The 24,964-nt window shown below is 36.1% G+C and overlaps 8 protein-coding genes across 17 annotated transcripts; 5 read left to right on the top strand and 3 right to left on the bottom strand.

Annotated features, from left to right (window-relative positions):
- Positions 1-531: 531 nt before the first annotated feature.
- Positions 532-5,973, top strand: LOC125194045 (squamosa promoter-binding-like protein 1). The gene is made up of 11 exons (XM_048092046.2): positions 532-1,582; positions 1,661-1,842; positions 2,626-2,768; positions 2,843-3,235; positions 3,570-3,644; positions 3,734-3,841; positions 3,992-4,109; positions 4,206-4,347; positions 4,446-4,596; positions 4,700-5,299; positions 5,398-5,973. Exons 1-11 carry the CDS (start codon positions 1,089-1,091, stop codon positions 5,809-5,811), a joined length of 2,820 nt encoding a protein of 939 aa, XP_047948003.2. The 5' UTR covers positions 532-1,088; the 3' UTR covers positions 5,812-5,973.
- Positions 5,974-6,468: 495 nt separating this feature from the next.
- LOC125196044 (MATH domain and coiled-coil domain-containing protein At2g42460) lies at positions 6,469-8,097 on the top strand. Its single transcript, XM_048094399.2, has 6 exons — positions 6,469-6,573; positions 6,648-6,777; positions 6,858-7,027; positions 7,097-7,388; positions 7,466-7,632; positions 7,718-8,097. The coding sequence occupies exons 1-6, from the start codon at positions 6,543-6,545 to the stop codon at positions 7,870-7,872; spliced, it is 945 nt and encodes a 314-aa protein (XP_047950356.1). The 5' UTR covers positions 6,469-6,542; the 3' UTR covers positions 7,873-8,097.
- LOC125196048 (uncharacterized) lies at positions 7,939-9,189 on the bottom strand. The gene is made up of 5 exons (XM_048094405.2): positions 8,930-9,189; positions 8,607-8,675; positions 8,433-8,508; positions 8,296-8,360; positions 7,939-8,142 (listed from the first exon to the last, which is right to left on the bottom strand). The coding sequence occupies exons 1-5, from the start codon at positions 9,050-9,052 to the stop codon at positions 8,077-8,079; spliced, it is 399 nt and encodes a 132-aa protein (XP_047950362.1). The 5' UTR covers positions 9,053-9,189; the 3' UTR covers positions 7,939-8,076.
- A 151-nt stretch (positions 9,190-9,340) lies between these two features.
- Positions 9,341-11,637, top strand: LOC125196045 (DNA-directed RNA polymerases II and V subunit 8A-like). 6 transcript variants are annotated; one of them, XM_048094400.2, is made up of 5 exons: positions 9,353-9,719; positions 9,842-9,954; positions 10,188-10,357; positions 10,744-10,838; positions 11,186-11,415. In XM_048094400.2, exons 2-5 carry the CDS (start codon positions 9,882-9,884, stop codon positions 11,295-11,297), a joined length of 450 nt encoding a protein of 149 aa, XP_047950357.1. In that variant the 5' UTR covers positions 9,353-9,719; positions 9,842-9,881; the 3' UTR covers positions 11,298-11,415. The 6 variants fall into 6 exon arrangements, with proteins under 6 accessions (XP_088913796.1, XP_088913795.1, XP_088913798.1 ...); XM_048094402.2 differs by having other exon boundaries at positions 9,356-9,719; positions 10,200-10,357; XM_089057670.1 differs by having other exon boundaries at positions 9,341-9,668; positions 10,744-11,637.
- Positions 11,638-11,879: 242 nt separating this feature from the next.
- LOC125196047 (putative serine/threonine-protein kinase PBL3) lies at positions 11,880-17,275 on the bottom strand. 3 transcript variants are annotated; one of them, XM_089057666.1, is made up of 8 exons: positions 16,120-16,175; positions 15,973-16,047; positions 14,810-14,901; positions 13,599-13,810; positions 13,373-13,508; positions 13,148-13,284; positions 12,626-12,752; positions 11,880-12,538 (listed from the first exon to the last, which is right to left on the bottom strand). In XM_089057666.1, the coding sequence occupies exons 2-8, from the start codon at positions 15,999-16,001 to the stop codon at positions 12,255-12,257; spliced, it is 1,017 nt and encodes a 338-aa protein (XP_088913792.1). In that variant the 5' UTR covers positions 16,002-16,047; positions 16,120-16,175; the 3' UTR covers positions 11,880-12,254. The 3 variants fall into 3 exon arrangements, with proteins under 3 accessions (XP_088913792.1, XP_088913793.1, XP_047950361.2); XM_089057667.1 differs by lacking the exons at positions 15,973-16,047; positions 16,120-16,175 and adding an exon at positions 17,171-17,275; XM_048094404.2 differs by lacking the exons at positions 15,973-16,047; positions 16,120-16,175 and having other exon boundaries at positions 14,810-15,028.
- LOC148927136 (MATH domain and coiled-coil domain-containing protein At3g58210-like) lies at positions 15,641-17,113 on the top strand. Its single transcript, XM_089057668.1, has 6 exons — positions 15,641-15,756; positions 15,831-15,960; positions 16,031-16,200; positions 16,270-16,561; positions 16,638-16,804; positions 16,890-17,113. The coding sequence occupies exons 1-6, from the start codon at positions 15,726-15,728 to the stop codon at positions 17,042-17,044; spliced, it is 945 nt and encodes a 314-aa protein (XP_088913794.1). The 5' UTR covers positions 15,641-15,725; the 3' UTR covers positions 17,045-17,113.
- Positions 15,788-18,231, bottom strand: LOC125196049 (uncharacterized). Of its 3 annotated transcripts, none has more exons than XR_016129062.1 (6): positions 18,091-18,231; positions 17,792-17,860; positions 17,618-17,693; positions 17,481-17,545; positions 17,171-17,324; positions 15,788-16,698 (listed from the first exon to the last, which is right to left on the bottom strand). XR_016129062.1 is itself a non-coding variant. In XM_048094406.2 (5 exons), exons 1-5 carry the CDS (start codon positions 18,199-18,201, stop codon positions 17,259-17,261), a joined length of 387 nt encoding a protein of 128 aa, XP_047950363.1. In that variant the 5' UTR covers positions 18,202-18,231; the 3' UTR covers positions 17,054-17,258. The 3 variants fall into 3 exon arrangements, 1 of the variants encoding a protein (XP_047950363.1); XR_016129063.1 differs by having other exon boundaries at positions 15,788-16,428; XM_048094406.2 differs by lacking the exon at positions 15,788-16,698 and having other exon boundaries at positions 17,054-17,324.
- A 2,999-nt stretch (positions 18,232-21,230) lies between these two features.
- On the top strand, positions 21,231-23,042 carry LOC148927135 (RING/U-box superfamily protein). Its single transcript, XM_089069525.1, has 3 exons — positions 21,231-21,573; positions 21,649-21,725; positions 22,655-23,042. The coding sequence occupies exons 1-3, from the start codon at positions 21,349-21,351 to the stop codon at positions 22,899-22,901; spliced, it is 549 nt and encodes a 182-aa protein (XP_088925651.1). The 5' UTR covers positions 21,231-21,348; the 3' UTR covers positions 22,902-23,042.
- The last annotated feature ends 1,922 nt before the right edge of the window (positions 23,043-24,964 follow it).

The following is a 24,964-nucleotide window of genomic DNA, read 5'->3' as shown; positions in this document are numbered from 1 at the left end:
AGCTCGCCACCATCTCCATACAGTATAATTTAATTTGTTAAGTTCTAAATTCTAATCAAATATTTAAAACAAAATTAATCATGATTAGATGTGGCCGCGTGCACGCCCAATTAACCAAATCTAATTCAACTACAACTCGATTTTAGAGGGGAATCTTAGTTTGAATAAATACTCCTTCCCTCAGTTTTAAGTCCTCAGTTTTAAGAGGGGGAATCATTTTGTCATTTTGGTATATTTCATAATAGTGGAGTCATTTATAGTAAAAATTAACACATTTACTCTCTCTTATTTTATTATTTTTTAATCTCATTTAATATAATTTCTTTTAAGTCGCGAACAGTAAAGAAAAGCCTAGTTACTACGAAATAGAGAGAGTAGTATAACAATTGTTTAGAGAGTCTTTGATGTATAAAAGTCAAGAGTAGAAGTAGAGTAATTACATTAAATTCTCTTCATATAATTCAGTGAAGATGTGGGTCTTAGATTCTGTGAAGTGTGCGTCCAAATTAAGACACCACTTGTTCATCTGTACTATGTTTTGCTTTCGTTTTCACTTTCAATTTCCGACAAGAAAATTAATAATCTTGGGTGAAATGATTTTTAATTTTACAAGAAACGCAACAGACGCAGTGAATTAAGCCTCAATTTCTTTATTTTATTACCGGTCCCCAACAAACCATGTCTAGATTTCCTCTCTCTCTCTCAAATCGCCGGCGATTTTTCGGACCTGACACGTCTGCAGATCAAATCCCACATCAACTAGAGTCACTTGTTACAATCTCGAGTGCAATTTACTTATCCGCGAGAAACCAACAACGTGAGTTGGTCTAATGGAAGTTTTCCCCTTCCCTTTTTTGGGACCAAAGCTGGATTCTTTACGGTTTAGTTGATCTATCTTGCCTTCTAAATTTGTAGAATAGAGCTGTTATTTGGCATGTGGGTTGCTCTTGTTTGGGTGCAAGGATGTTTGGGTGTGATTTTCTTGGATTTCTGGGGTTGTAGCGAGGCTGATTGAGATTGATTCTTTCATAGCGCTTCAAAGTTTCAATCTTTTTTTGCTTGTGGGTGTTTCTTGATTTTATCGAAAAATGGAGACTAAGTTTGGTGGAAAGCTGCATAATTTCTATGGGCCGGTGGTGCCTGAGGTGGGGATGAAGAGTAATGAATGGGATTTGAATGATTGGAGATGGGATGGTGATCTGTTTGTGGCTTCTCCTGCTCCTACAGATTGTACAACTAGGCAGCAGCCCTTGAACATTGATGAAATGAATGAGAGGGAGATTAGGGATTTGGAGAAAAGGAGAAGGGATGTTGAGGTTGAAAAGGAAGATGTTGGTTCACTTAATTTGAAGCTGGGGCAGGAAGAGTATGAGTTGGAAGGGAAGAGTGGGAAGAAGAGTAAAGTCTCCAGTGGTATCCCCCTGGCACCTACCCGTGCTGTTTGTCAAGTAGAGGATTGCAAGGCTGATTTGAGCACTGCGAAGGATTATCACCGTAGGCATAAAGTCTGCGACGTGCATTCTAAGGCTACGAGTGCTGTGGTGGCGAATGTTGTACAAAGATTTTGTCAGCAGTGCAGCAGGTCCAAATGATGCTCACACTCTCATATTTTAGTCTGTGAGCTGTTTATTAGATGGTGTAAATCTGTTTGCCATTGCAGGTTTCACGTTCTTCAAGAATTTGATGAGGGGAAGCGTAGCTGTCGCAGGCGGCTGGCTGGCCACAACAGACGGCGTAGGAAAACACATCCTGAGAATGTGCTAAATGCAGCCAACCAGAATGATGAGAAAGGGAGTAATTACTTACTCATCACTCTGCTGAGGATACTCTCCAATCTACAACGTAAGTAAAATCACCGATTTAGCATTTAGGGCTAGTTTGAGTGTGTTAGCTTTTGCATTATGTCAATGAGGACAAACAAAATACTTGGTGGTTATGCTCGAGTCAGCAAAACCTGATAGCTAATGTTTATCAGCTGTGTTTGTAAGCTAACTTCCATAATATATGTTGCAAATTGTACATCATTAATTTGGGGGGAAGCTTGGAGTCTTGAAAGCATAACTATTTTTTGCAAAAATGTTTGTTCTATTAGAATTATATCAAACAAAAAATGGTCTTGACTTCCACACATAATGACTCAACCCTTCTCTGAAAAGCTGAGTATGCTAGCTGACGCTTTGTTGGAAGAATTCTTGCTCTGGAAACATATGATACATATTCATGTTGGGAGCCATTTTGGTTGTTCGGGTAATGACGTGAGAGTTTCAAAAAATCCAAAATGACCATAAATTAGTTCCATTACCATTACTATGAAACTGGTCATATGGAACTCTGACCATAGGTTGACTTGTAGGACTGATTTTCGTTAACTGGTTAGTCAAAATGTTGACATAGTAAAACTGAAACTAGGTTCATCAGAGATATATCATCCTCAAAAGCATATCTCATATAATAAACACTTACAGATTGATATATTTTCAGGGTATATGATAAGTTTTGAAGTTATATGGTCCAGAATTTAAGTGAAATCTCATTAGATGTTGTTTCTCCAAATCTTTCTTTCCTTGTTTTCTCAGTTTGAGCTTTTTTTATTAGCATCATGATTAAGTTACTTAACAATTGCAGTCAATAGCTCCGATCATACCAAGGATCAAGATCTACTGTCTCATCTCTTGAAAAACCTTGCAAGTGTTGCCAGTACACCTGAATTGCTACCTATATCTCAGGACACACAGAATGCGGGGACGTCTTCAGGGGCTGCTCAAAAGGTGATAAACGTAATCCACAAACTTCTGACGATGTCGATTGAGTTTCGTTTCTTCTGACTATGTTTTACCTCCAGGACCTTCCTACTGGTACTGGCCTAGATGCATCTGATTTGACCAAAACAAGGGTGTTAACTGATAAGACTGCAGGTGAAGTAGTACATAATGCATCCACTTCAGGATCTCCTTTACTGTTCAGGACGAACACAAGCAACTCCGTTCAAGGGAAGAAAGATACTACAAGGACACAACTGAACAATATTGACTTAAATAATGAATATGATGGCTCTCAAGACTGCTTGGAGGAGGATCTTCCTGATCCCTTTGCCTGTAAAAATCTTGGAGATATGTCTTGTGCTGGCCCTTTATGGTTATGTAAGGATTCTCAGCAGCCTAGCCCACCACAAAATAGTGGGAATTCAGGTTCCACACCGAGTCAGTCGCCATCTACATCTAGCGGAGAGACACAGGTTTCATCTTAAACTTTCCTGCAGCAGATGCTACCTTTTTTTAGGAAGGAGAACTGGGTGGGGGTTGCTGAGATCAAATTCGCATTTTCTATAAATTGGGAATGTTTAGCTAAATAAATGTTACTATGTGGTTCGAGTATTTTGACAGGCTTCGATATAGGCATGTGCTTATCATTATGAGATAAACTATTGACAAAATTTGTTTCTCCTCAATAGTCAATACGGATTTCTGACAAAATTGATTCCTATCATTATAGTATTTCTCGAGATAGAAAGTAGCCAATATTTCCTTACATGACAGGATATATTTGTAATTTTCAAAATTTGTTTGCAGAGTCGCACAGATCGGATTGTCTTTAAGCTGTTCGGTAAAGAACCAAATGATTTCCCTCTTGTTCTGAGGAGACAGGTGCATTTACTGCTTCTAAGGTCAAAATGTTTTCAAGTTTGCTTTTCATTTAATCTTTGGTGGTTTTACTTTGTCCTACTTGGTTTCAGATTCTTGATTGGCTTTCAAGTAGCCCAACAGATATGGAAAGTTACATCCGACCCGGTTGCATTATCCTGACAATATATTTGCGCATGGAGAAGTCTTGCTGGGACAGTGTAAGTTTGATTAAGCGCATTATTGATTTCGTTTCTTCAGTCGTTGGATCATCATAGTCTTAGTTTCACTAGATTGATACTAGACCAACATGCCATATCCTAAGTTTTATAAAAATTGCGTGTAACTGCTAACACTATTGTGGTTTGCAGCTTTACTGTGATCTCACATCCAGTTTGAGAAGGCTTCTTGATTCATCTACTGATCCATTCTGGAAGACAGGATGGATATATGCTAGATTACAACATCGTGTCACATTTATTTATAATGGTATATTCAATTTATTGATTCTACGTTTTTATTGCAAATATCGCTCATGGACAATCGTTTTTGGATGTTAAGGCTGACAAATTTTACATGCTTCAGGCCAGGTTGTGTTAGACACCCCCCTCCCTGTGAAAAACAATCAAAGTTGCAGAATATCGAGTATCAAGCCAATTGCTGTTACTGTGTCAGAGGGTGTTCAGTTTGAAGTCAAAGGACACAATTTGACTCGTTCTACAGCAAGGTATTCTAGTTTAAGATGTATCGGTGTTTTGGCATTGGAATTGAATACGGTTTTTGTTTCCCATTAATTTTTTTGGTAATGAATCTACTTTGCATCAGGTTATTATGCACTCTAGAAGGGAAGATTCTAATTCAGGAAAATTGTGCTGATATGAGAGGAGGATCAGATTCTTTGATTGAACATGATGAGATTCAGTCGTTCAACTTCTCTTGTGCTGTACCAGACGTTATTGGAAGGGGTTTCATTGAGGTGGTGCCACTTTGGCATATTCTATTTGTTCGTCTCCTGCTGAATTGTATCTCGTTGTTCTTCGCACTCTCTAACCACTGAGTTTATACAATTATTGGATTAGGTTGAGGACTATGGTCTCAGCAGCAGCTTCTTTCCATTCATCGTTGCAGAGAAGGACGTCTGCTCTGAAATTTGCACTCTGGAAAGTTCTATCGAGCTTCCTGATTCAGCTAATGCAGATGATAACGCACTAGAAATCAGGAACAAAGCTCTGGACTTCATACACGAAATGGGTTGGCTGCTCCACAGAAGCCACATGAAAGTTAGGTTAGGTGATGTGGATCCATTCCCTTTCGAACGTATCAGGTGCCTTCTTGAGTTCTCCATCGATCATGACTGGTGCGCTGTAGTGAAAAAGCTATTAAGCACTGTATTTGATGGTGTTGTGGACTTGGGACTAGATTATTCCAATATACAAGCTTTGCTGGATATTGGCCTCGTTCACCGAGCTGTTAAGCGAAACTGTGTAGCCATGGTGGAGTTTCTTTTAAGTTATCGCATCGACAAGACAGGAGAGCGAGAACATAAGCTGGTCGGCGAGGGTGGCTTCTTGTTCAGGCCCGATGCCATGGGGCCTGGTGGATTGACTCCTCTTCATGTAGCCGCCAGTTTAGAGAGGTGTGAGGATGTTGTGGATGCATTGACAGAGGATCCTGGATCGGTAGGCTCGTTTAATCTCAGAGTAACATATCTTTAGGTGATAATAGATTAGGTTGGCAATACATATATGATTTGATTGAGTACAAATGTGTTGTGCAGGTGGGAATTGAAGCATGGAAAAATGCTCGTGACAGCAGCGGGTTGACCCCCCATGACTATGCATGCCTCCGTGGTCATTACTCGTACATCCACCTAGTGCAGAGGAAGCTGAACAAGAAACGGGGAAAAGGGCACGTGGTGGTTGACATCCCCAGGGTGTTAGAGAAGAGCAAGAAGCAAAAGGTGGTGAAATACGCGCCTTTGGAGAGCGAGAAACATTGCAGGCAATGTGAGCAGAAACTGGTGTATGCAAGGCGTAGAGGGTCGGTGAATATATACAAACCATTAATGGTTTCACTGGTCGCGATTGCTGCAGTGTGTGTCTGCACAGCGCTGCTCTTCAAGAGCTCGCCGGAGGTGTTTTGTTCATTCCATCCCTTCAGGTGGGAGCTGTTGAAGTATGGATCCCAGTAGTGAGAGAAGAGAGAGTTGATGTTTGATGATGATGATTTGATTGTTCTTGTCTAAAAATGTAAGTTATTTTGTTGATGGTTCTTGTCTAAATGTAAGTTATTATAGAGATGAATTGACGAAGATTTTAAAATACAATAATACACAAATGTCTTTACGACTTTACATCTTTCTGATTTATTCGGTATTAGGGATGGGAACATGAAAATGTGTTGGAAAATGTAGTGTTTACTGTTGGCTGTTTACGAATTACACTAAAATCCATTATCTAATCAAAAGTAGAATCAGGCAATCAGCAGCATTTACCAAATTTCCGTTTAAATTAGGATTAATCATACTTGCTGAATTATTAGGTGTATTATGGTTTAATTGAGGTGGATTTTAAAAAACGCTAAAAAATAGAGACCTGAACAAGGTAATGGATTAAATCTTGTTTTTTCTCAAATTCAAATGAAGGAAGCAAATTCATTATAATCAGTTGGTAAGAGATTCTTAGTGTGAGATAGCCATCGACATAATTTAAGAGGGGAGTTGAGGAATAATAGATTGGCATGCCATAGCCTATACCTTGTCTCCTGTTTGGGACATCAAGAGAAGACTAAAACCAAGGCAAAGGATAGCTTTTCTACTGCCTTTTCTTTCTCATATAAGAACCTCACCATCCTCCATCACAACCATCACAACCATCTCTCTCTCTCTCTCTCTCTCTCTCTCTCTACATACTAACATACCTGATGGGAGAACTATCATTCCCTGGACAACAAGGTCTCTTCCTAAATTCGGCTACTATATCTCATTCTTGATTTTACTCTAACACTACTAGTCTTTATTTCCCATAGGTGTGTCGAGATCAATTTCGGAAACGCCTCCGACTCACTACATATTCAAACTTCAACTATTCTCACAGCTTGTTAACAGTAAGCTAGAGAGCTACACCTCCAATGAATTCCAAGCCGGCGGCTGCAAATGGTAGTTTCTCACCAACTATAACTCCAAATATCATCATCATCATCTATTCATCTATATACGTTCGTTTCGTCTGCGTGCAGGAAGCTCGTTCTTCACCCTAATGGCAACAAAAACAAAGGAATTACCGACCACATCTCCCTATACTTGGTCATTGTTGAGCCTAACTCACCCGGCCCAGCTTGGGAGATCCGAGCACTTTTTCGTATCTTTCTGCTTGATCAGAACAATGACACCTACTATACTCTTCAAGGTAAGATATCAAACTAGAATGAATACCACTATCAATTACCATAATAATAACCTTGTGCTCTTCTATTAGACACAGCAGAAAACGGGAGACGGTTTCACAAGATGAAGCTAGCATGGGGATTTGATAAGTTCATACCCCTTGATGCCTTCAAGGATGCGGCCAACGGGTATCTGGTTGATGATACCTGCGTGTTTGGGGCAGAGGTCTATGTGTGCCAAGAAACAATAGCTGGAAAAGGAGAGTGCTTATCAATGATTAAGGATCCAATAGCCTATAAGCATACCTGGAGAGTCGACTTATCTTCTAGCTCAACTGAAGAATACGTAGAATCTAAACCATTTGTTGCTGGTGAACATAAATGGTATAGTTTCTCATTCATTTACATCCATCATCAAATTCTACGAGATGATAAATATGTTCTCTGTCAAACTCTTCCAGGAAGATGCAACTTTATCCTAATGGAAAGGGCAGTGGTATTGGCAGCTATGTATCTCTTTATCTGAATTTAGCCGAACCAGCAAACTTACCCCCAGAATCGAAGATATATGCAGAATTTACACTACGCATACTAGACCAACTTAATAACAAGCACTACTTTGGAACATGTAAGATATTCTTTCTTCACCTAGTGTACACTCTTGACGCGTGATAAGAACAAGAGGCATAAGCATGAATACTTTTCTCCTGCAGCTAGTTATTGGTTCCGTGAATCAAATGCAGCAAACGGATGGCCAAGATTTGTCTCACATGGCTATTTGTATCGACCAGCAACTGGTTTGCTGGTTAAAAACATATGCCTAGTAGAGGCAGAAATCAAAGTCCATGGGGTGGCTAAAGCTTTATGAGAATGCAAGTTATACCCAAAGCAATATTTTATATGTCAAAGCACATTGTTCATCTCTAGATACTCATTAAAAAAACTGTTCAATATGAATAAAAATCTCTGCAAATATAAATGTAATCGAAACACAAAATTAAATATTACTTCCAAATACTAGCACATAACAGGGCAACCAAGGGGCGAAAGTCCTCTTGATGAATATATTTCTTCAGATTTGTGGCTTTGTGTATCCTAGACTAATAAGCTTTTGCAGTAGCTTTTTCTCAGCACTTGCCTGAACCCCAAGAAGTCAAGTTAAACACAGAACGAAAGATGAGCAGAAACAATTATGATTTTGAGATATAAAGAAGTCTGCAATTGCATTTAGTAAAAGACTAAAGAAATACTTGAAACATAAACACTGATAAAGCAGATAGGGATATCTAACCTCGAGCATGGGGTTATTCTTTGGTAAATTACAAGCAAGAACAACATTAAGGCCAGTCTTGAGAACTGAAATATAAGAAACGCGTAAGCCATGAAGCGGATGATGCAGAAACATATCTATGGTCTAAAAGCAATTACCTAATCGACGTGCAATACCAGAACCTGTATTATCAGAAGACCCCCCAATTAGAGAAGTCACACCAACTGCATTGCTCTGCTCATAAACTCAAACATCAGAGCTAGCAATGTGATGTGGAATCAATCAATTGAGAGGAAAAACTCTAGATTCTCAACAAATCAAGTAATACTTACTGGTCGTGTGGGAAGAGCTGCATACAGATGTCCGAAGCTAGCAGAGTTGCAACCAATCCATACATAAATCTAGACAAGGAGGCGGCTTTCTTGTAAGGATGAGGTAATGCAAATACATTGAAACATATGAGAGGGAGAGAGAATTCAACAGAAAAGGGGAATTTTCCAAGTCGTGAAAATGAAGGAACAGAATTCATCATTGACAAGGGATAGAGATGAATTCAATTAGATGCAAGAGTGAACTGAAAACCCTAATTAGAAGCATAACCAATGACAAAAGCAAGCAAATATCAGAATTACTGAATTGAAAGAAGAAAAAAAACCTGTTTTTGAAGACGAATAATCTGAAAGTGGAGTAAAACGTCGCCGTCTGATTCCTCAGAAAAGCAAGTGAGTTGAACACCATCGCTCTGGCAGTCATTATTCTCAGTCTTAACTTCCTCCATTTCTGTAATTTCGATTGATTAACAGAGAAAGTGTTGGTGTGGGAAGGATTATGGAGGAAGGATGTTTGGTCAATATGTCTAATACTCATACATCTTTAGTCTTCGTTTATGAAACTGGCAGTGGAAGAAGCAGACGAAAAAAGTTTAAATCATCTACAGTAAAATATTTTTAAATAAAAAATCGAGTGAAGGCCAAACTTCGTTCAATTTTTAAAAACGGTTTTAATCCGATTTTGATCGATTTCAATGCTTTTAACAGTTCCGTTTAGGTTAAAACCGTTTAAAAATCGGATTAAAACTGTTTAAATGAGGAAAATGCCCTAGCACATCTCTCTTTCCTCTCACCGGCGTCTCCTCCCTCTCACCGGCGCTCCGTCACCGGCGTCGCGGTGCTCTCCTCACCGCCTCCTTTCCACCACAAGTTCATCCCCTAATTCTCTTCAACCCAATTCCTCAAAGTCAAATTCCTAATTGGAAAAAAAAGGGGTGAAAACAGCACCTCCAACTCTCTCACGCCATACTCTCTCTTGACAGCTCAGTCGTCTTCCCCGGTGAGCGCCGAAGTTCCGACGGTATCCTCCGTCCATCGGCTCGCAGTCAGCGCCGACCATTTCAAGTGTGTGTAGTCTTTTTTTTCCATTGTTTAAGTTTCAGAAATTTTGGAGAGGTGAAGGAACTTGCTTCTTTTGGAACTACTCATTTTAGAGATGAAATTGCTAAAAATATGATTTTTTTTCAATTTTTTCATTTTCTTATTTGATTATTTGGATGGTTATGTATTTTCTGTAGGTTGTATTTCTCGAGGCCGACGTTTGTTTTTCCTGCAAGGATGGTGGAGACACTTTTTGAAGATATATTCCGAATTGATGCAATTGATCCAGATGGAAAAAAGTTTGATCGGGGTATGAGTTTTTTTTTAAAAATTCATCTATTTTTCTGTTTCAAGTTTCTTGTGTTGTAGTATATGCCTTGTTAATACTTAAACTGATCCGTTTCGGTTGAATGGATACTCTGAGATAGAACGAGAAAAATTGAATTTGGTTTATTGATTGGATGTTACTTGGGATTTCCATCTCATCGCGTCCTTGTTTTAATTTTTGGCCGTGGACATGTTATGACTCTTAAATGTCGGTAGTTTTTCCTTTAGTCTCTCGTATTTCCGCTAGGAGTGAGCAGTTTGACATGCTGATGCACCTTGATATCAACACTCAGATTTATCCTATGCGTGTCGGGGAGAAGTTCATGATGGTATTAGCATCCACTTTGAACTTGGACGGAACGCCAGATTCTGGCTATTACACTCCGGTAAAAAAAAATCATGATATTATCTGCTTTGATTTCACGAGTTTATGCAATTCATGATGACTTAGATTGTTACTAATAGTTAATTGGCCATAGGTAAGAATCGACTAGTTCAGGAAATAAAGGTTGAGGTACACACTGATGCGTTTATCTCAGTGTATCAAATTATCAATAATGGCTATCTAAGTTGAACACCACAAAAAGCTTGTGCGTAGTGTCATTAAATATATACTCCGTAGACATACTGCTACTGTTGATTTGGTTTAAAATAGGAAGATATGCTTAGTTAACTGCTATATCATGTATAGCTGAATAGGATTGTGGATTATTCATCTATTGCTCCAAATCACTGTGGTATTGAATGATTGCCTTATTTGCTCTGATATCAGGGTAACAAGAAGTCGCTTGCAGATAAGTTCGACTATGTCATGCAAGGTAAACTGTACAGAATCTCCGAGGAATCTAGCGAGAAGCAAGTCAAAGCGTATGTTCCCATACCTTGTCATGCATTCATCTTAACATATTTCTCTTCATATCCATTCTACTTAATACACAGTAGTCAGTATACCATTATATATTTGTATGTGTGCGGACTTCACCTTAATGATGTTGGGGTGCATTGTGTATTATGAAATTCGACTTGTGTTGTAAGGCCATCTGTTGTTTTAGTAGTCAGTATACCATATATATTTTCAAGTTTGCGAACTTCACCTTAATGATGTTTTGGTGCATTGTGTACTATGAAATTCGACTTGTGTAGAAGGTCCATCTGTTGGTTTATGTTTTAAGCGTTGTTGTCTGGCTATCGTGTTTGTTTCCTATTGGATCCAGGGATATATATGTCTCGTTCGGTGGACTTCTGATGATGCTGAAGGGGGATCCTTCCATTGCCGCTAGATTTGAGCTTGACCAGAGGCTGTTTATTCTAATTAGGAAGGTTTGAGTCAGAGATGCTACTGGGCAAAGAAATTTCAAAGGAAAAACTTGTTTAATATATGCTCCTAGCTAACTCATTGTCTGCATTTGAACTGATGATAATATATTGACATAATTGTCGACTACTAAGGACATGCTTGGTATGATGGAATGGAATGGAGGGTGGAATGGAATGAAGATAGGAATGAATGTCAATTTCCTTGGATTTCCTTTGCATTTTCATCCATTCACTCATTCATTCTATCACACCAAGTGAATAGAATAGAAGTAGGAATCACATTCCATTCCACCATTCCATTCCATCATACCAAGAAGCCCCTAAGTGAGCATTTTCAACCATTTTCTAAGCATGTCTTGTGCAACTGATTCCGTTTGAAGGTTTAATCACAATTACAATATGATAAATTTATGCCAAGTATTGGTGACAGTATGTGTATGACGAAATTGTGGGAGTTGCTAATTCACTGAGATTGGTTATGGGGTCAAATTCTTAGTGATAGTAATGTCATCACTTAATCATTCATGTGTATAGAATTGAAACAATAACAATATTTGTACATATATAGGAGTATTATGGTGACAATATGACTAAAATAATAGCAATTTGCGTTACATATGCAAACTAAGGTTGAATTTGCTGCTAAATATAAGAGTTCTCATTCGTGGTAGATTGTTATTTTAGTATAATCCTATAGAAACCATGTCTAAACACTGTAATCAACAACACAATTTCAAAGCCTCAACTAAGAGACCATCATCTAGCCTTCAAAAAGATCGCTCATAATTTTTCTTTACTCAATCTTCAAGCTCTCTGTTTGTGGAACTTACGAAGATCTTGGCAACATAGTTTACACGCATCCATCAAGGGTTGTTCATTTTGGTCCTATGCTCATGCAATGGCGAGCTAGCTCTACAACCATGTACTAAGCCATAAACCGTCTAGGCTTCTGGTCATTACATAGGTTCATGGTCTTGCAAGTTGCAACTGCTCTAGTGCAACCACAACATCACTCATTCTTGGTCTTGATTTTGGGTCCATGTTTTGGCACTTCAATGCAAGCTTCACGACTTTATATGCTGTATCACGAGAGTACTGACCCTCTAATCGGATATCCAAAATCTGCAGTAATTTTGACTTTTTATTAAAGTAGGATTGTTCCATGTTCAGATTTGATACGACGGTGCCAGATAGCAATTCTAGTAAAACAACTCCGAAGGTGTATGCATTCGATTTAGTAGTCAGGCGACCTGTGCATCAGAAAAGGAGTTTAGAACGAGTACAACAGGGAGTAACACAACTACGAGTATCAAAAGGTGGAGGAGTGATTCAAGAACCTTTCGATATATATTCTGGTGGAGTATATCCAGGTGAAACAAATATTTGACGAGTTGGTATGGAAGTCATTTCACTGGTAGGATCATCTGTGCCGTAACAATAGTTAGATAGCTTAGCATTCAATTCCTGCACACCAAATATATGAAAGATCAAATATTCATTTATATAATTGCATGACCAGAGAAAAAAAGGGCTAGAATATACTCCCTCCGTCCACAAAAAATAGGGTACATTTACCATTTTTGGCCGTCTACAAAAAATAGAGCGCATTCATTTATGAAAAATTTTCAACAAATAATAACTCTACACATCATTCCACTTTTATTTCTTCTCACTTACTTTTTCTCTTTTACTTTTTCTCTTCTCTCTTACTTTACCAATTCTACATTAAAACTCGTGACATAGACCAATTGCCCTATTTTTTTTGGACAGGGGGAGTATAATTTTCTGTTTTGTCTAAAACTGCAGTAGTTATTTACAAATTTACAACCAAAGCAAAAAGAGAAGTCAAGCATATCTACCCAATCTAGAAGAACGTTAGCCGTCTTGAAATCTCGGTGTATGATAGGTATATCTCGTTCGTGCAAGTAGCTAAGCCCTCTAGCAATATCTATAGCGATTTTGATTCTCCTCGCCCAAGGTAATGATTGGTATTGAGCTATGAAGGTTACCACATAATAAGATCATAGGTGAATTGCAACGAAAGAACGTGCTACTAATAATGTTCATCCAAAACGAAAAATTACTAGTGAATAAGTGATCCGACAAGCGTCCATGGGGCATGAACTCGTACACCAACATCATGTTGTATTCTTCCGTACAGTACCCAATGAAGCTGACCAAGCTTGGATGACGAAGTTGCACCAAATTATCAATTTTCTTCTGCATAAGTAGTTCATAATTAGTACTCCAAAACATAAGGTCAAAATTAATTTACTTCAGAAAAAATCATCTTTGGAAAGACAAACCTACCAACCAATCTTGAGGTCTTTCCATGAAATTCGACCATTTTTTAACTGTAACAGCCATTCCAGAGCCAGGCTTCGAAGCAATGAGGGTATGTTCATCGATCCATGCTCTAAAAGCTTGACACATGACTCCTACCCCTATGAACATGTCTAATTGAAAGTTTTCCGTCGCTTTTATAATCTCTTTCAGCTCTATAGGCCGTGCAATGGGGTATGCTGCAGTATCATCAGTAAGTAATATGGAAAACGGTGCACAGTGTAAGTATCTAAGACTTAATTCAACTGATGCAAAGGTATTGATGAATGGATAATGCAGATGATATAGTTGAGAAGCCAACTTCAAGTTTAAGATTAGTACAAATCTAATCGCACCCTTTTCAGTTTTTCAATTTTTAATACATTTGTCCTGTCCTAAATGCATCTCCAATCATTTAGATACACTCAAACTCATTTTAGTGTAAATATCACATCAAATATGATTTTACTCCAATCATTTATGCTAAACTCAAACTTAAAATATTCTCTATATTATGTCATTTTCACTCACAAAATTTGAAAAAGTTTTTGGTTTTGGTTTAGCGCAAACCTTAAGATAGGTATTTTTCACTCAAAAACCCAAAATGAGATTGATTTTGGAGTACTATTGGAGCTAATTACCTATCTAATTTTAGGTTTTAGTGTACCATTTGAGATGTTCTAAGTATTTGCAGAATTTGGAGTTATGATTTGGTTAGCATCTCCAACTATATACATTAAACTCAAGCTAATTTTAGTGTAAATGTCTCATCAAATATGATTTTACATTTACATTAAACTAAAACTTAAAATAATACTATCTATATTATGTCTCTTTTTACTCACAAAATTTTTAAAAAAAAATGGTTTTGTTTTAATGTAAACCTAAAAACAAGAGTATTTTTTACTCAAAAACTAAAAATGAAATTGGTTATGGAATAACATTGGAACTAATTGTCTATCCCATTTTAGATTTAATCTTGAAAGTTTGAGTTTAATTCACAAAAATGCTAAAAGGTTAAGATTTAATCTGCAATGAAACCCCACCAACTTTTTCCCAAATCAAAAAATAAAATGAAAAGTGAAAGAAGTATTCGGAACATGCCAGAAAATTAACACCAAAATTGAATGTAATTTATAAGTCAAGAATGAAGGAACCGATTTGATGGTTGAATGTTGAGAGATTAGAAAAAAGTATACCAATGGAGGAGTCAGAAGTGAAGCACGAGCTGTAATCGGAAAAAGCGGAGGAGCTGAAGCTGTTGCGAAGCGCAAGTCGCCGGAGCTCCTCCCTGTCGAGAACAGCACCGACCAATTTCTCCCATAAATCATAAACCCTTGACATTTTTGCAAATGAGGCAGAAAATATGAAGTAGGAGTATATCTGGTGTCACTTGTACAGTTGTACTGACAACAATTGATCACCTCACACTTTTCTTCTAGATAAGTCTACCTCTCTGACTATTCTTCAAAAAGTCTTCATGCCAAGTCAAAAATTGAACACGTCAAAAGAAGAGAATTGGTTGAAACATTGAGCACGTTTGTTAATACGTTAAAGAGTGACGTGTAGAGGTGGGAACATGAAAATGTTTTGGAAAATGTAGTGTTCATTGTTGGCTGTTTACGAATTACACCAAAATCCTTTTTCAGCATTTATCAAATTTCCGTTTAAATTTGGATCAATCATACTTTTCTCCAAAAAAATAACCATGCATCAGCTTTTGCTGTATCATTAGGAATATTATGGTTTAATTGAGGTGAATTTTTTAAAACGCTAAAAATTAGAGACCTGAACAAGGTAACGGATTAAAAGGTGTTTTCTCAAATTCAAATAAAGGAAGCAAATTTATTATAATCATTTTGGTAAGAGATTCTTAGTGTGAGTATAGGCATCGACATAAGCTAAGAGGAAAGTTGAGGAATAATAGATTGGCATGCCATAGCCTATAGCCCTATACCTTGTTTCCTGTTTGGGATATCAAGAAAAGAATAAAACCTAGGCAAAGGATAGCTTTTCTACTGCCTTTTCTTTCTCATATAAGAACCTCATCATCACAACCATCACAACCATCTCTCTCTCTCTCTCTCTCTCTCTCTCTCTCTCTCTACATACGTGATGGGAGAACTATCATTCCCTGGACAACAAGGTCTCTTCCTAAATTCAGTTACTATATCTCATTCTTGATTTTACTCTAACACTACTAGTCTTTATTTCCAATAGGGGTGTCAAGATCAATTTCGGATACGCCTCCGACTCACTACATATTCAAACTTCAACTATTCTCACAGCTTGTTAACAGTAAACTAGAGAGCTACACCTCCAACGAATTCCAAGCCGGTGGCTGCAAATGGTAGTTTCTCACCTAACTTTAACTCTGAATCCCATCATCATCTATATACTGTCGTTTCACCTGCGTGCAGGAAGCTCGTTCTGCACCCTAATGGCAACAAAAACAAAGGCATTACTGACCACATCTCCCTATACTTGGTCATTGACGAGCCAAACTCACCCGCCCCAGCTTGGGAGATCCGAGCACTTTTTCGTCTCTTTCTGCTTGACCAGAACAATGACACCTACTACACTCTTCAAGGTAAGATATCCAACTAGAATGAATACCACTATCAATTACCATAATAATAATCTTGTGCTCTTCTATTAGACGCGGCAGAAAATGGGAGACGGTTTCACAAGATGAAGCTAGCATGGGGATTTGATAAGTTCATACCTCTTGATGCCTTCAAGGATGCGGCCAACGGGTATCTGGTCGATGATACCTGCGTGTTTGGGGCAGAGGTTTACGTGTGCCAAGAAACGATAGCTGGAAAAGGAGAGAGTTTATCAATGATAAAGGATCCAATAGCCTATAAGCATACCTGGAGAGTGGACTTATCTTCTAGCTCAACTGAAGAATACGTAGAATCTAAACCATTTGTTGCTGGTGAACATAAATGGTATAGTTCTCATTCATTTACATCCATCATCAAATTCTACGTGATGATAAATATGTTCTCTGTCAAACTCTTCCAGGAAGATGCAACTTTATCCTAATGGAAAGGGCAGTGGTATTGGCAGCTATGTATCTCTTTATCTGAATTTAGCCGAACCAGCAAACTTACCCCCGGAATCGAAGATATATGCAGAATTTACACTATGCATACTAGATCAACTTAATCACAACCACGACTCTGGAACATGTAAGATATTCTTTCTTCACCTAATGTACACTCTTGCACATGAAAAGAACAAGAGGCCTAAGGCGTTAATACTTTTCTCCTGCAGTTAATTATTGGTTCCGTGAATCAAATGCAACAAGCGGATGGCAAAGATTTGTCTCACATGGCTATTTTTATCGACCAACAAATGGTTTGCTGGTTAAAAACATATGCCTAGTAGAGGCAGAAGTCAAAGTCCATGGGGTGGCTAAAGCTTTATGAGAATGCAAGTTATACCCAAAGCAATATTTTATATGTATTTTATATGTCAAAGCACATCGTTCGTCTCTAGATATTCATTAAAAAACTGTTCAATATGAATAAAAATCTCTGCAAATAGAAATATACCCGAAACACAACATTGAATATTCCTTCCAAATACTAGCACATAAGAGGGCAACCAAGGGGCGAAAGTCCTCTTGATGAATATGTTTCTTCAGATTTGTGGCTTTGTGTATCCTAGACTAATAAGCTTTTGCAGTAGCTTTTTCTCAGCACTTGCCTGAACCCCAAGAAGTCAAGTTAAACACAGAACGAAAGATGAGCCCAAACTATTATGTTATTGAGATAAAATGAAGTCTGCAATTGCATTTAGTAAAAGACTAAAGAAATACTGCTTGAAGCAAAAACACTGATATAGAAGATAGGGATATCTAACCTCAAGCATGGGGTTATTCTTTGGTAAATTACAAGCAAGAACAACATTAAGGCCAGTCTTGAGAACTGAAATATAAGAAACGCGTAAGCCATGAAGCGGATGATGCAGAAACATATCTACGGTCTAAAAGCAATTACCTAATCGACGTGCAATACCAGAACCTGTATTATCAGAAGACCCCCCAATTAGAGAAGTCACACCAACTGCATTGCTCTGTTCATAAACTCAGACATCAGAGGTAGCAATGTGATGTGGAATCGATCAATTGAGAGGAAAAACTCTTGATTCTAAACAAATCAAGTAATACTTACTGGTCGTGTGGGAAGAGCTGCATACAGATGTCCGAAGCTGGCAGAGTTGCAACCAATCCATACATAAATCTAGACAAGGATGAGGTAATGCAAATACATTAAAACACAAGAGAGGGAGAGGGAGAGAGAATTCAACAGAAAAGGGGAATTTTCCAAGTCGTGAAAATGAAGGAACAGAATTCATCATTGACAAGGGATAGAGATGAATTCAATTAGATGCAAGAGTGAACTGAAAACCCTAATTAGAAGCATAATCAATTGGAAAAGCAAGCATCAGAATTGCTGAATTGAAGAAAAACCTGTTTTTGAAGACGAATAATCTGAAAGTGGAGCAAAACGTCGCCGTCTGATTCCTCTGAAAAGCAAGTGAGTTGAACACCATCGCTCTGGCACCCATTAATTTCCTCCATTTCTGTAATCTCAGAAAACGGGACAGAGGCGAAGAAGACGAAAGTGGCTTAAATGGAGCACTTATTTTTAAATAAAAAATCGGTAAATTACATTAATTTTTTAATATGATTATTATTAAATTAAATATGATTAATGATTTAAATATTACATTAATTTTTTACCATAATTATTATTAAATTAATGTATGATTAATGATTTAAAAATTGTACTAAGACTAATATATTATTAATCGATAATATATTATTATAAACAATCATAATTATTTATCGTTATTATACTAATCAATTATTACACAATATTAATTACTATTTACATTCTTAGTTGAGAATTTATTATACTTCATACGTCCCTTAATAATGTCACATTTTCATTTTTAATTTATCTCATTTTATTTTTAATTTGTCTAATAAAAGATGTCATATTTTTTTTATCTTTTTTATCATAAAAGTTATCCTTCATATTAATATAAATATGTACTAATTTCTCTTTTCACCTAACATACAAAACAAAATCTTCTAAATCTCGTATCATTACCTAAGTATGTCATTTATTATGGCACGGAGCTTCGATAGTTGCTGATTTTATTTTGCCTATTAATTACATCACAAAACTGCTGAAATTTACTCCATTACCAAAAACATTGTAATCGTAAACAACCTCATTTTGACAATTTGCAGTCACGAATATATTAATCAGACTAATTCACGTGGACAAGTAATTATTTATTTAGATATTGGTCGGTTACTTGGGTACGAACAATATGGAGTAGTACGTATTTAATTTGAGATATTTCAGTACATTAAACATTAATATAATGAAATAAGTAAAAATAGATTTGTTTAGGATTAATTTAGTTTAAGGATAAAGATGTCACAGATAATCACATGACACATTGCCATCTAAACAATTTTAAAACGGCTTGAGATATATTGTCATGGGTCTTATTTTCAAGAGAAAAAAATAGCCGACAAGACATCCGAATAAACATGACATCTAGTCATGAGCAATGGTGGGAATCGAACGAATCCTTAAATTATTGTTTTTCCCCTACATTCAAATGAATCAACCTACATTATTCCACAAAAAATATTTTTTAAATCTTTATGATGGCAAAACGTATAGTATTTTGATGTATTAAAGCATGTGTGTATCACTGATATAGGAAATATTCCGTTACCTCTGAAATATTAGAATAAAAATTTCATAGTGTAATTTGTACTAGTACTATCAATAGTTGCAATGTTTGTCTTTTACTTGGGGTGGGAAAATGGTGTGCTTAATCATAAATTAATCGATTATTATAGGGAGAAAGTCGCACCATTTATTTCGAAAATACATCAAAGATTTGATGTAACACAAAAGTACTAAACGATTCAAACGAAGTGATTATGATTTATATGCGATTAATTAGAATTTTGAAACAGCCACACAATCAATTAAATTATTAAAAAGTAACGAATAATTAAGATAGTGCTAACTTAGATACGAAGAGTGACACATTAATAATGCATGCATCTTTCATCTTCATGAAAGGTTTTTTTGCAAAGTGTTGTGTGGTTAGATAAATCTTAAGACATAAAGGCAAAAGTTAAAATCACTTATTTTTTTTGTGAGTGTAACTAATCAATAAGATAAAAGGGCAAATCTCTCTTTTCGTCAAATCTACAAATATCTCTAGTAGTGGATTCTCATGGCCTAATGATCTATTTATTTGAATAACAAGATTTTGCCTTCGTCACACCACACTCAAAAATGTAGACGCATCACAATATTAACTACTATAGTACTATATATAAAAATATATAATGAAGCATTTAAGGTTAGTCTAAAGGGCTAGCTGCATATGTTTGAGATGAAATGATGCATTTAAAAAAAATGATTTCAAAACTAATTAAATTATTTAATATTAGGGTAGGATTAAATTGCTAGGGTCCATGCATGCATTCCTGCCTGTGGGTCAGAAGAAGCATGTAATGTTTGGTCTAGGTATTAATAAGTGCTTTTGCAGTGGACCAACTACTAATATAGTTGTAGTACATATCTATAGCAGTGAATTACCAAGACCATATATTTTTCATGAAAATATCACCAAATGCATAAATTAAATTATTGCACTAGAATTCGAATTAATAGCACTTGGATAAAAATTGAGATTTGAAGTCATGAGAAAATGAAAGATACATCCAATATTTTATTGAAGGAATTTGTGGTATTAAATAGATCCATAAAATGCAATATTTTATTTTATTTATACATTGATAAAATAAATAAATGTAACATAGTTGTGATAGATTGATGGAGTGGAAGAATTTATGTGTGCACCCACCATTATCTCTCTCAACATCCACGAGCGACAAGAGGGAGGCCTATAACCCATTAACATGCTCGACCATACATTATAGTATATATAATTATATTGTAAACATATAATTAACATTATCCGTAATTCCTAGTGGAAAAGCTAGGTCTAGTCTCTATTTTTCTACCATCTCATGAAAATATGCACTTTACTTTGACTACCTTCATCATATACATATATATCAACTTCTTTGAAATACATATAGTACTACTAGTATTTCTTTTCATTAAATTATTGATTGTTGAAATAATTATGTTGGTTAATCATAATTCATATCAAACCAACAAGATCAAAATGCCACGTCTAATCTAAATTAATTAGCTTATCACGGACAATATTATAGAGTTCATTACTATTCATGTCCATCTTCAACACATTAAGATTACTTAATTTATTTATTTATTAATTTATCACGGACACTACTATATCAATATGTCCGTAGCTACTAAAATTTGATACATCATGATAATCATTATAAAAATTATTATTAAGCTTTTCCTGACAAGAAAAAATGAAAAAAATTATGATATAACTAAGATGAATGATTAATGGGACCGGGCATGCCATGATCTACTAAAGTGGGGGTGTCCCATTTCTCACTTAAAAATAAAAAAGAAGAAACAAGGAATATTTAGTTTGATCTTCTAAAGTTCTTTCCAGGCGTATTATAGCCACTACCCTTTAATTCTTAATCATCAAATTCATTTAAATCCTCTCTCTATCTCTCTCTCTTCATTCCATAAGTACATGCAAAATGAATAAGGAAATTTATTGCAATTAATCACCAATGAAGTCTCCTCCCCAATCTCAGAGCCCTCCTCACCAATATCCTCAAGAAATCCAGCTTAAGCTATATCAAGCTTTTATATTTTCAATTCCAATCCTTTTTTCAATCATTTTATTTCTCTTATTCTACCTTTTTTACCTCAAGAGAAGAGCCAACTCCTCCTCTTCTTCTGCCGCCGCACCTCCTCTCCTCCCCACCACCGCCGCCGCCGATGCTACTACGCCGGTACTCATACTATCCATCTCTCTTTCTCTAACAATATTAATTAGTAGTTAATGAGATTTTAATTGATTTTGCTAGTTGGATTTGAAAATTGAAGTGAAGAACATGCTATGCCAAATCCTCTACGATGACTCTATGAAATCAAGGGATTCATTGTAAGTGCACATACACTACTACACAACTATAGTAGCTAATTAATTTTGAGATATTTATTTAATTATTACTTTATTAATATATATGATGCATGATCATGATATATATGATTAAACAAGCTATAGGAGATTGGAAATGGACGATGGAGGTTTAAGGGTTGGGGGAATTTTTCACTTTATGGGCTGCCAACATAGGTAAAGTGGCTTTAATTAGATAGGAACATATGCTAAGACCCACTATATATGCTTCAACACTACTATATGTGTGTGCATATGTCTCCTTTTCCTTCAATCATTATTTAGTGCTACATGTCCACAAATGTATTGCTCGTTTCATTTTTGTGTTACAACATTACGTTATGTTACCATGTTCCCTTATTGGGCTGTAAATGAGTCAAGCCCATCAAAAGTCTAGGAGGTTCGAGTTGACTCGAGCTAGAGGTTGACAAGAACATTCTCTTGTTTATGCTCGAGCTCATCGATATTCATATAAATAGTGTTCGAGTTAGAGCTTTTAAGCATATATAGTGTTCGAGTTAGAGCTTGTTAAAAGCTCGCGAAAGATTCAAAAAAATTATGTTGTTGATCAAACTGGTACTCGAGTTCAAGGGTAGTGAACTTGAAGGTTCACAAATAGGATTGACTAACAAATTCGCAAACATGTTCATATACAAACGAATCCAAATATGTTTTCTAGCCCACCGAACCAAGCATGCACCGTCGAGCTCGGCTAATTTACTATGAAATTGACATCTAGACGAGTTCTTTTTTAGCTGAATATGGGATAGCTTGAGATTGACTTTGTTCATTTAAAATCCCTAATGCATCATCAAAATTTTTAACTAGCTACTATTGATATACTCATGTACATGAAAAAATTGATACTACTACTATATAATTTTAGCAAATTGATCATATATGAATATATATAGGTGTTGTGTTTGCTTGGGAGAGTTCGAGCTGAAAGAGGAGCTGCTTCAAGTGCCGGTATGCAAGCACATTTTCCACGTGGACTGCATCCGCCACTGGCTCCATAACCACTCTACTTGTCCACTCTGTAGAGCCCCCGTTGCGCCCTCTTCAGTTGATAACTCGAAGCCGGGCCGCCCCGGCGCCGCTCCCACACACCAACACCATATAACCATAACATCTGAGGGATCAACAAGTATTGTTGCTTAGTTGGTGAGGCTGGTGATATGCATACATTAAACAGTAGATAGTTAATTATATTGTAATTGCAAAGATCGAATGCATGCACGACTCCTACAAAGGTAGTAGTCGTGCAATTTTGAGATACAAAATAAAACTATATATTGACGATATCTTGCATCATAAATAGACAATGTAGAGAGAAATGGCATGGAAAATTACTTTTAGGGGTTAATTTGATAGAAAGAAAAGAGATGAGAGATACTTTTTCTTTTTTGTTTGTTCTTGAAAGGATGTAGTATGTGTAGCCAACTTTTTTTGTCAAGAGGCCAAGTTCTTTTTCCGAATTTGCAAACATTGTAAAAGATGCAAATGGAATTAGGGCGGAGTGATCCATTGCTAACTCATCATTTAATTGCTAACTACAACTAATTTAAGGCCACATGATTTTAAAAAATGTGTGGTCTACAATTTGCCACGTGTAATTTTCGTTTTTATTAATTAAATCGAAAAAAATTAAAAAAAAACGCCAAATTAGGGTTTTGGATGAAAATGTCAATATAGTGTTTCGAAAATATCAACACAATGCTTTGAGAATATCAACACAAATTTAGGATTGACATTGTATATGCTTTATATTGACATATTATCTTAGCTGTATTGACATTAGTCTGTGTACGAAAAATATGAAAATTCTAGATTTTTTTTTCAAATTTTGACGTTGGAACATATGCATGTAGTATATCGTTGGAATCCTTATAAAATTATCTTTAATTTGATATATGTTATATGAATTTAAAGTTTTGGGATTTCTTTTAAAAGTTAGTTATAACTAACTTGACATTAATACCCCTATTGATTTTTATTGGAATTAATCCTATAGCCTTATTGACGTTTTTTGTTGATCGTATTGACATTTTGTGGTTAATGATCTAGGCCTTTAATTTGAATATCTAATGGCTATTATTGAGTTGTAGTTAGCAATTAAGTATTGAGTTAGCAATATAACACTCCCCGAAATCGATGATGGAGAAAGAAATTATAGTTGGGCCTAGCTTCTAATGGGAGGATTCCTTTTGTTTTCTCTCTTTCCTTGCCCAATTCCTTTTTACACTAATTTTGGGAGAAGCCCAATTAGTTTAATGCTCACAGTTTTGTCCCATAAAATCTGGGATCCGTTATGCCTGCAAAATAGGATTTAGATGAGCAACAACCAATACATATATATACATAAATCTGAGAAGAAGTAGAGAAGAGAGTTTCAGCAAGTAAACATCAATCACACTTTACCCTACAATCCGTTTTCATCCCATAATTCTCACCAATATTCCAAATTCTTGTTTCACCAAAAGTGAAGCGAGAAGAAATAGAGCACAGCAGACTCCTCACTACATAAGGTAAACCCCTAGGTTTCAAGTTCCCTTGTTTTGTTTTCTAGTTGCAATAATGCATACAGAGATAGTAGGCAATACATGCGTATACATGAATACTGTAATTCCAGAAACAAAGCAAATCGATAATCAAGACTGCCCTTTTTCCTTTCAAGTTAAAATCATAAGAGAACGAGGTGGATTTTCTATCCTACATTATTTTGTACGCTTACTTTTAAATTTACGCTCAAGTATGAGTTTTGTTATTTTCCTCTTTTTTTTCCAGTATATATTTGTTTTAATTTTTTAATAATCAAAACAATGTTTTATAATATTGAACTCTGTCATGTCGTATATTGATCGTTTGGCGTTTGAATTCATGATAAATTTCAAAATGCATCAAATTTACGTAGACTCTAATTTTATAGAGGGAAAATTATAATTTAAATCATAATTTTTGATTGACTTCTAATCAGTCTCGTAACGTTTAAAATCAATGAATTAAACTATAACTTGTGTTCACTTTGAATGAAATGTCAAATCCTAGCTTTCAAAGTTGGACAGTGGGGATAAAAACGATCGTTTACTGAGTCGGATGATGTTATATTGGCAAAAGTTAATGTCATCTAAAATTTGATGATGAAATGTTATTAAAATGAGACATGCTAAAATATTTTTAAAAATTTTATATCGACATTAAATAATAATAAACCCTCCTCACTT

This window comes from Salvia hispanica, chromosome 4 (assembly GCF_029641045.1).
Source record: "Salvia hispanica isolate PSC_SH4W2 chromosome 4, Shi_PSC_v1, whole genome shotgun sequence".
NCBI classification, from domain to species: Eukaryota; Viridiplantae; Streptophyta; class Magnoliopsida; order Lamiales; family Lamiaceae; genus Salvia; species Salvia hispanica.
This window is presented reverse-complemented; position numbering and strand designations above follow the sequence as displayed.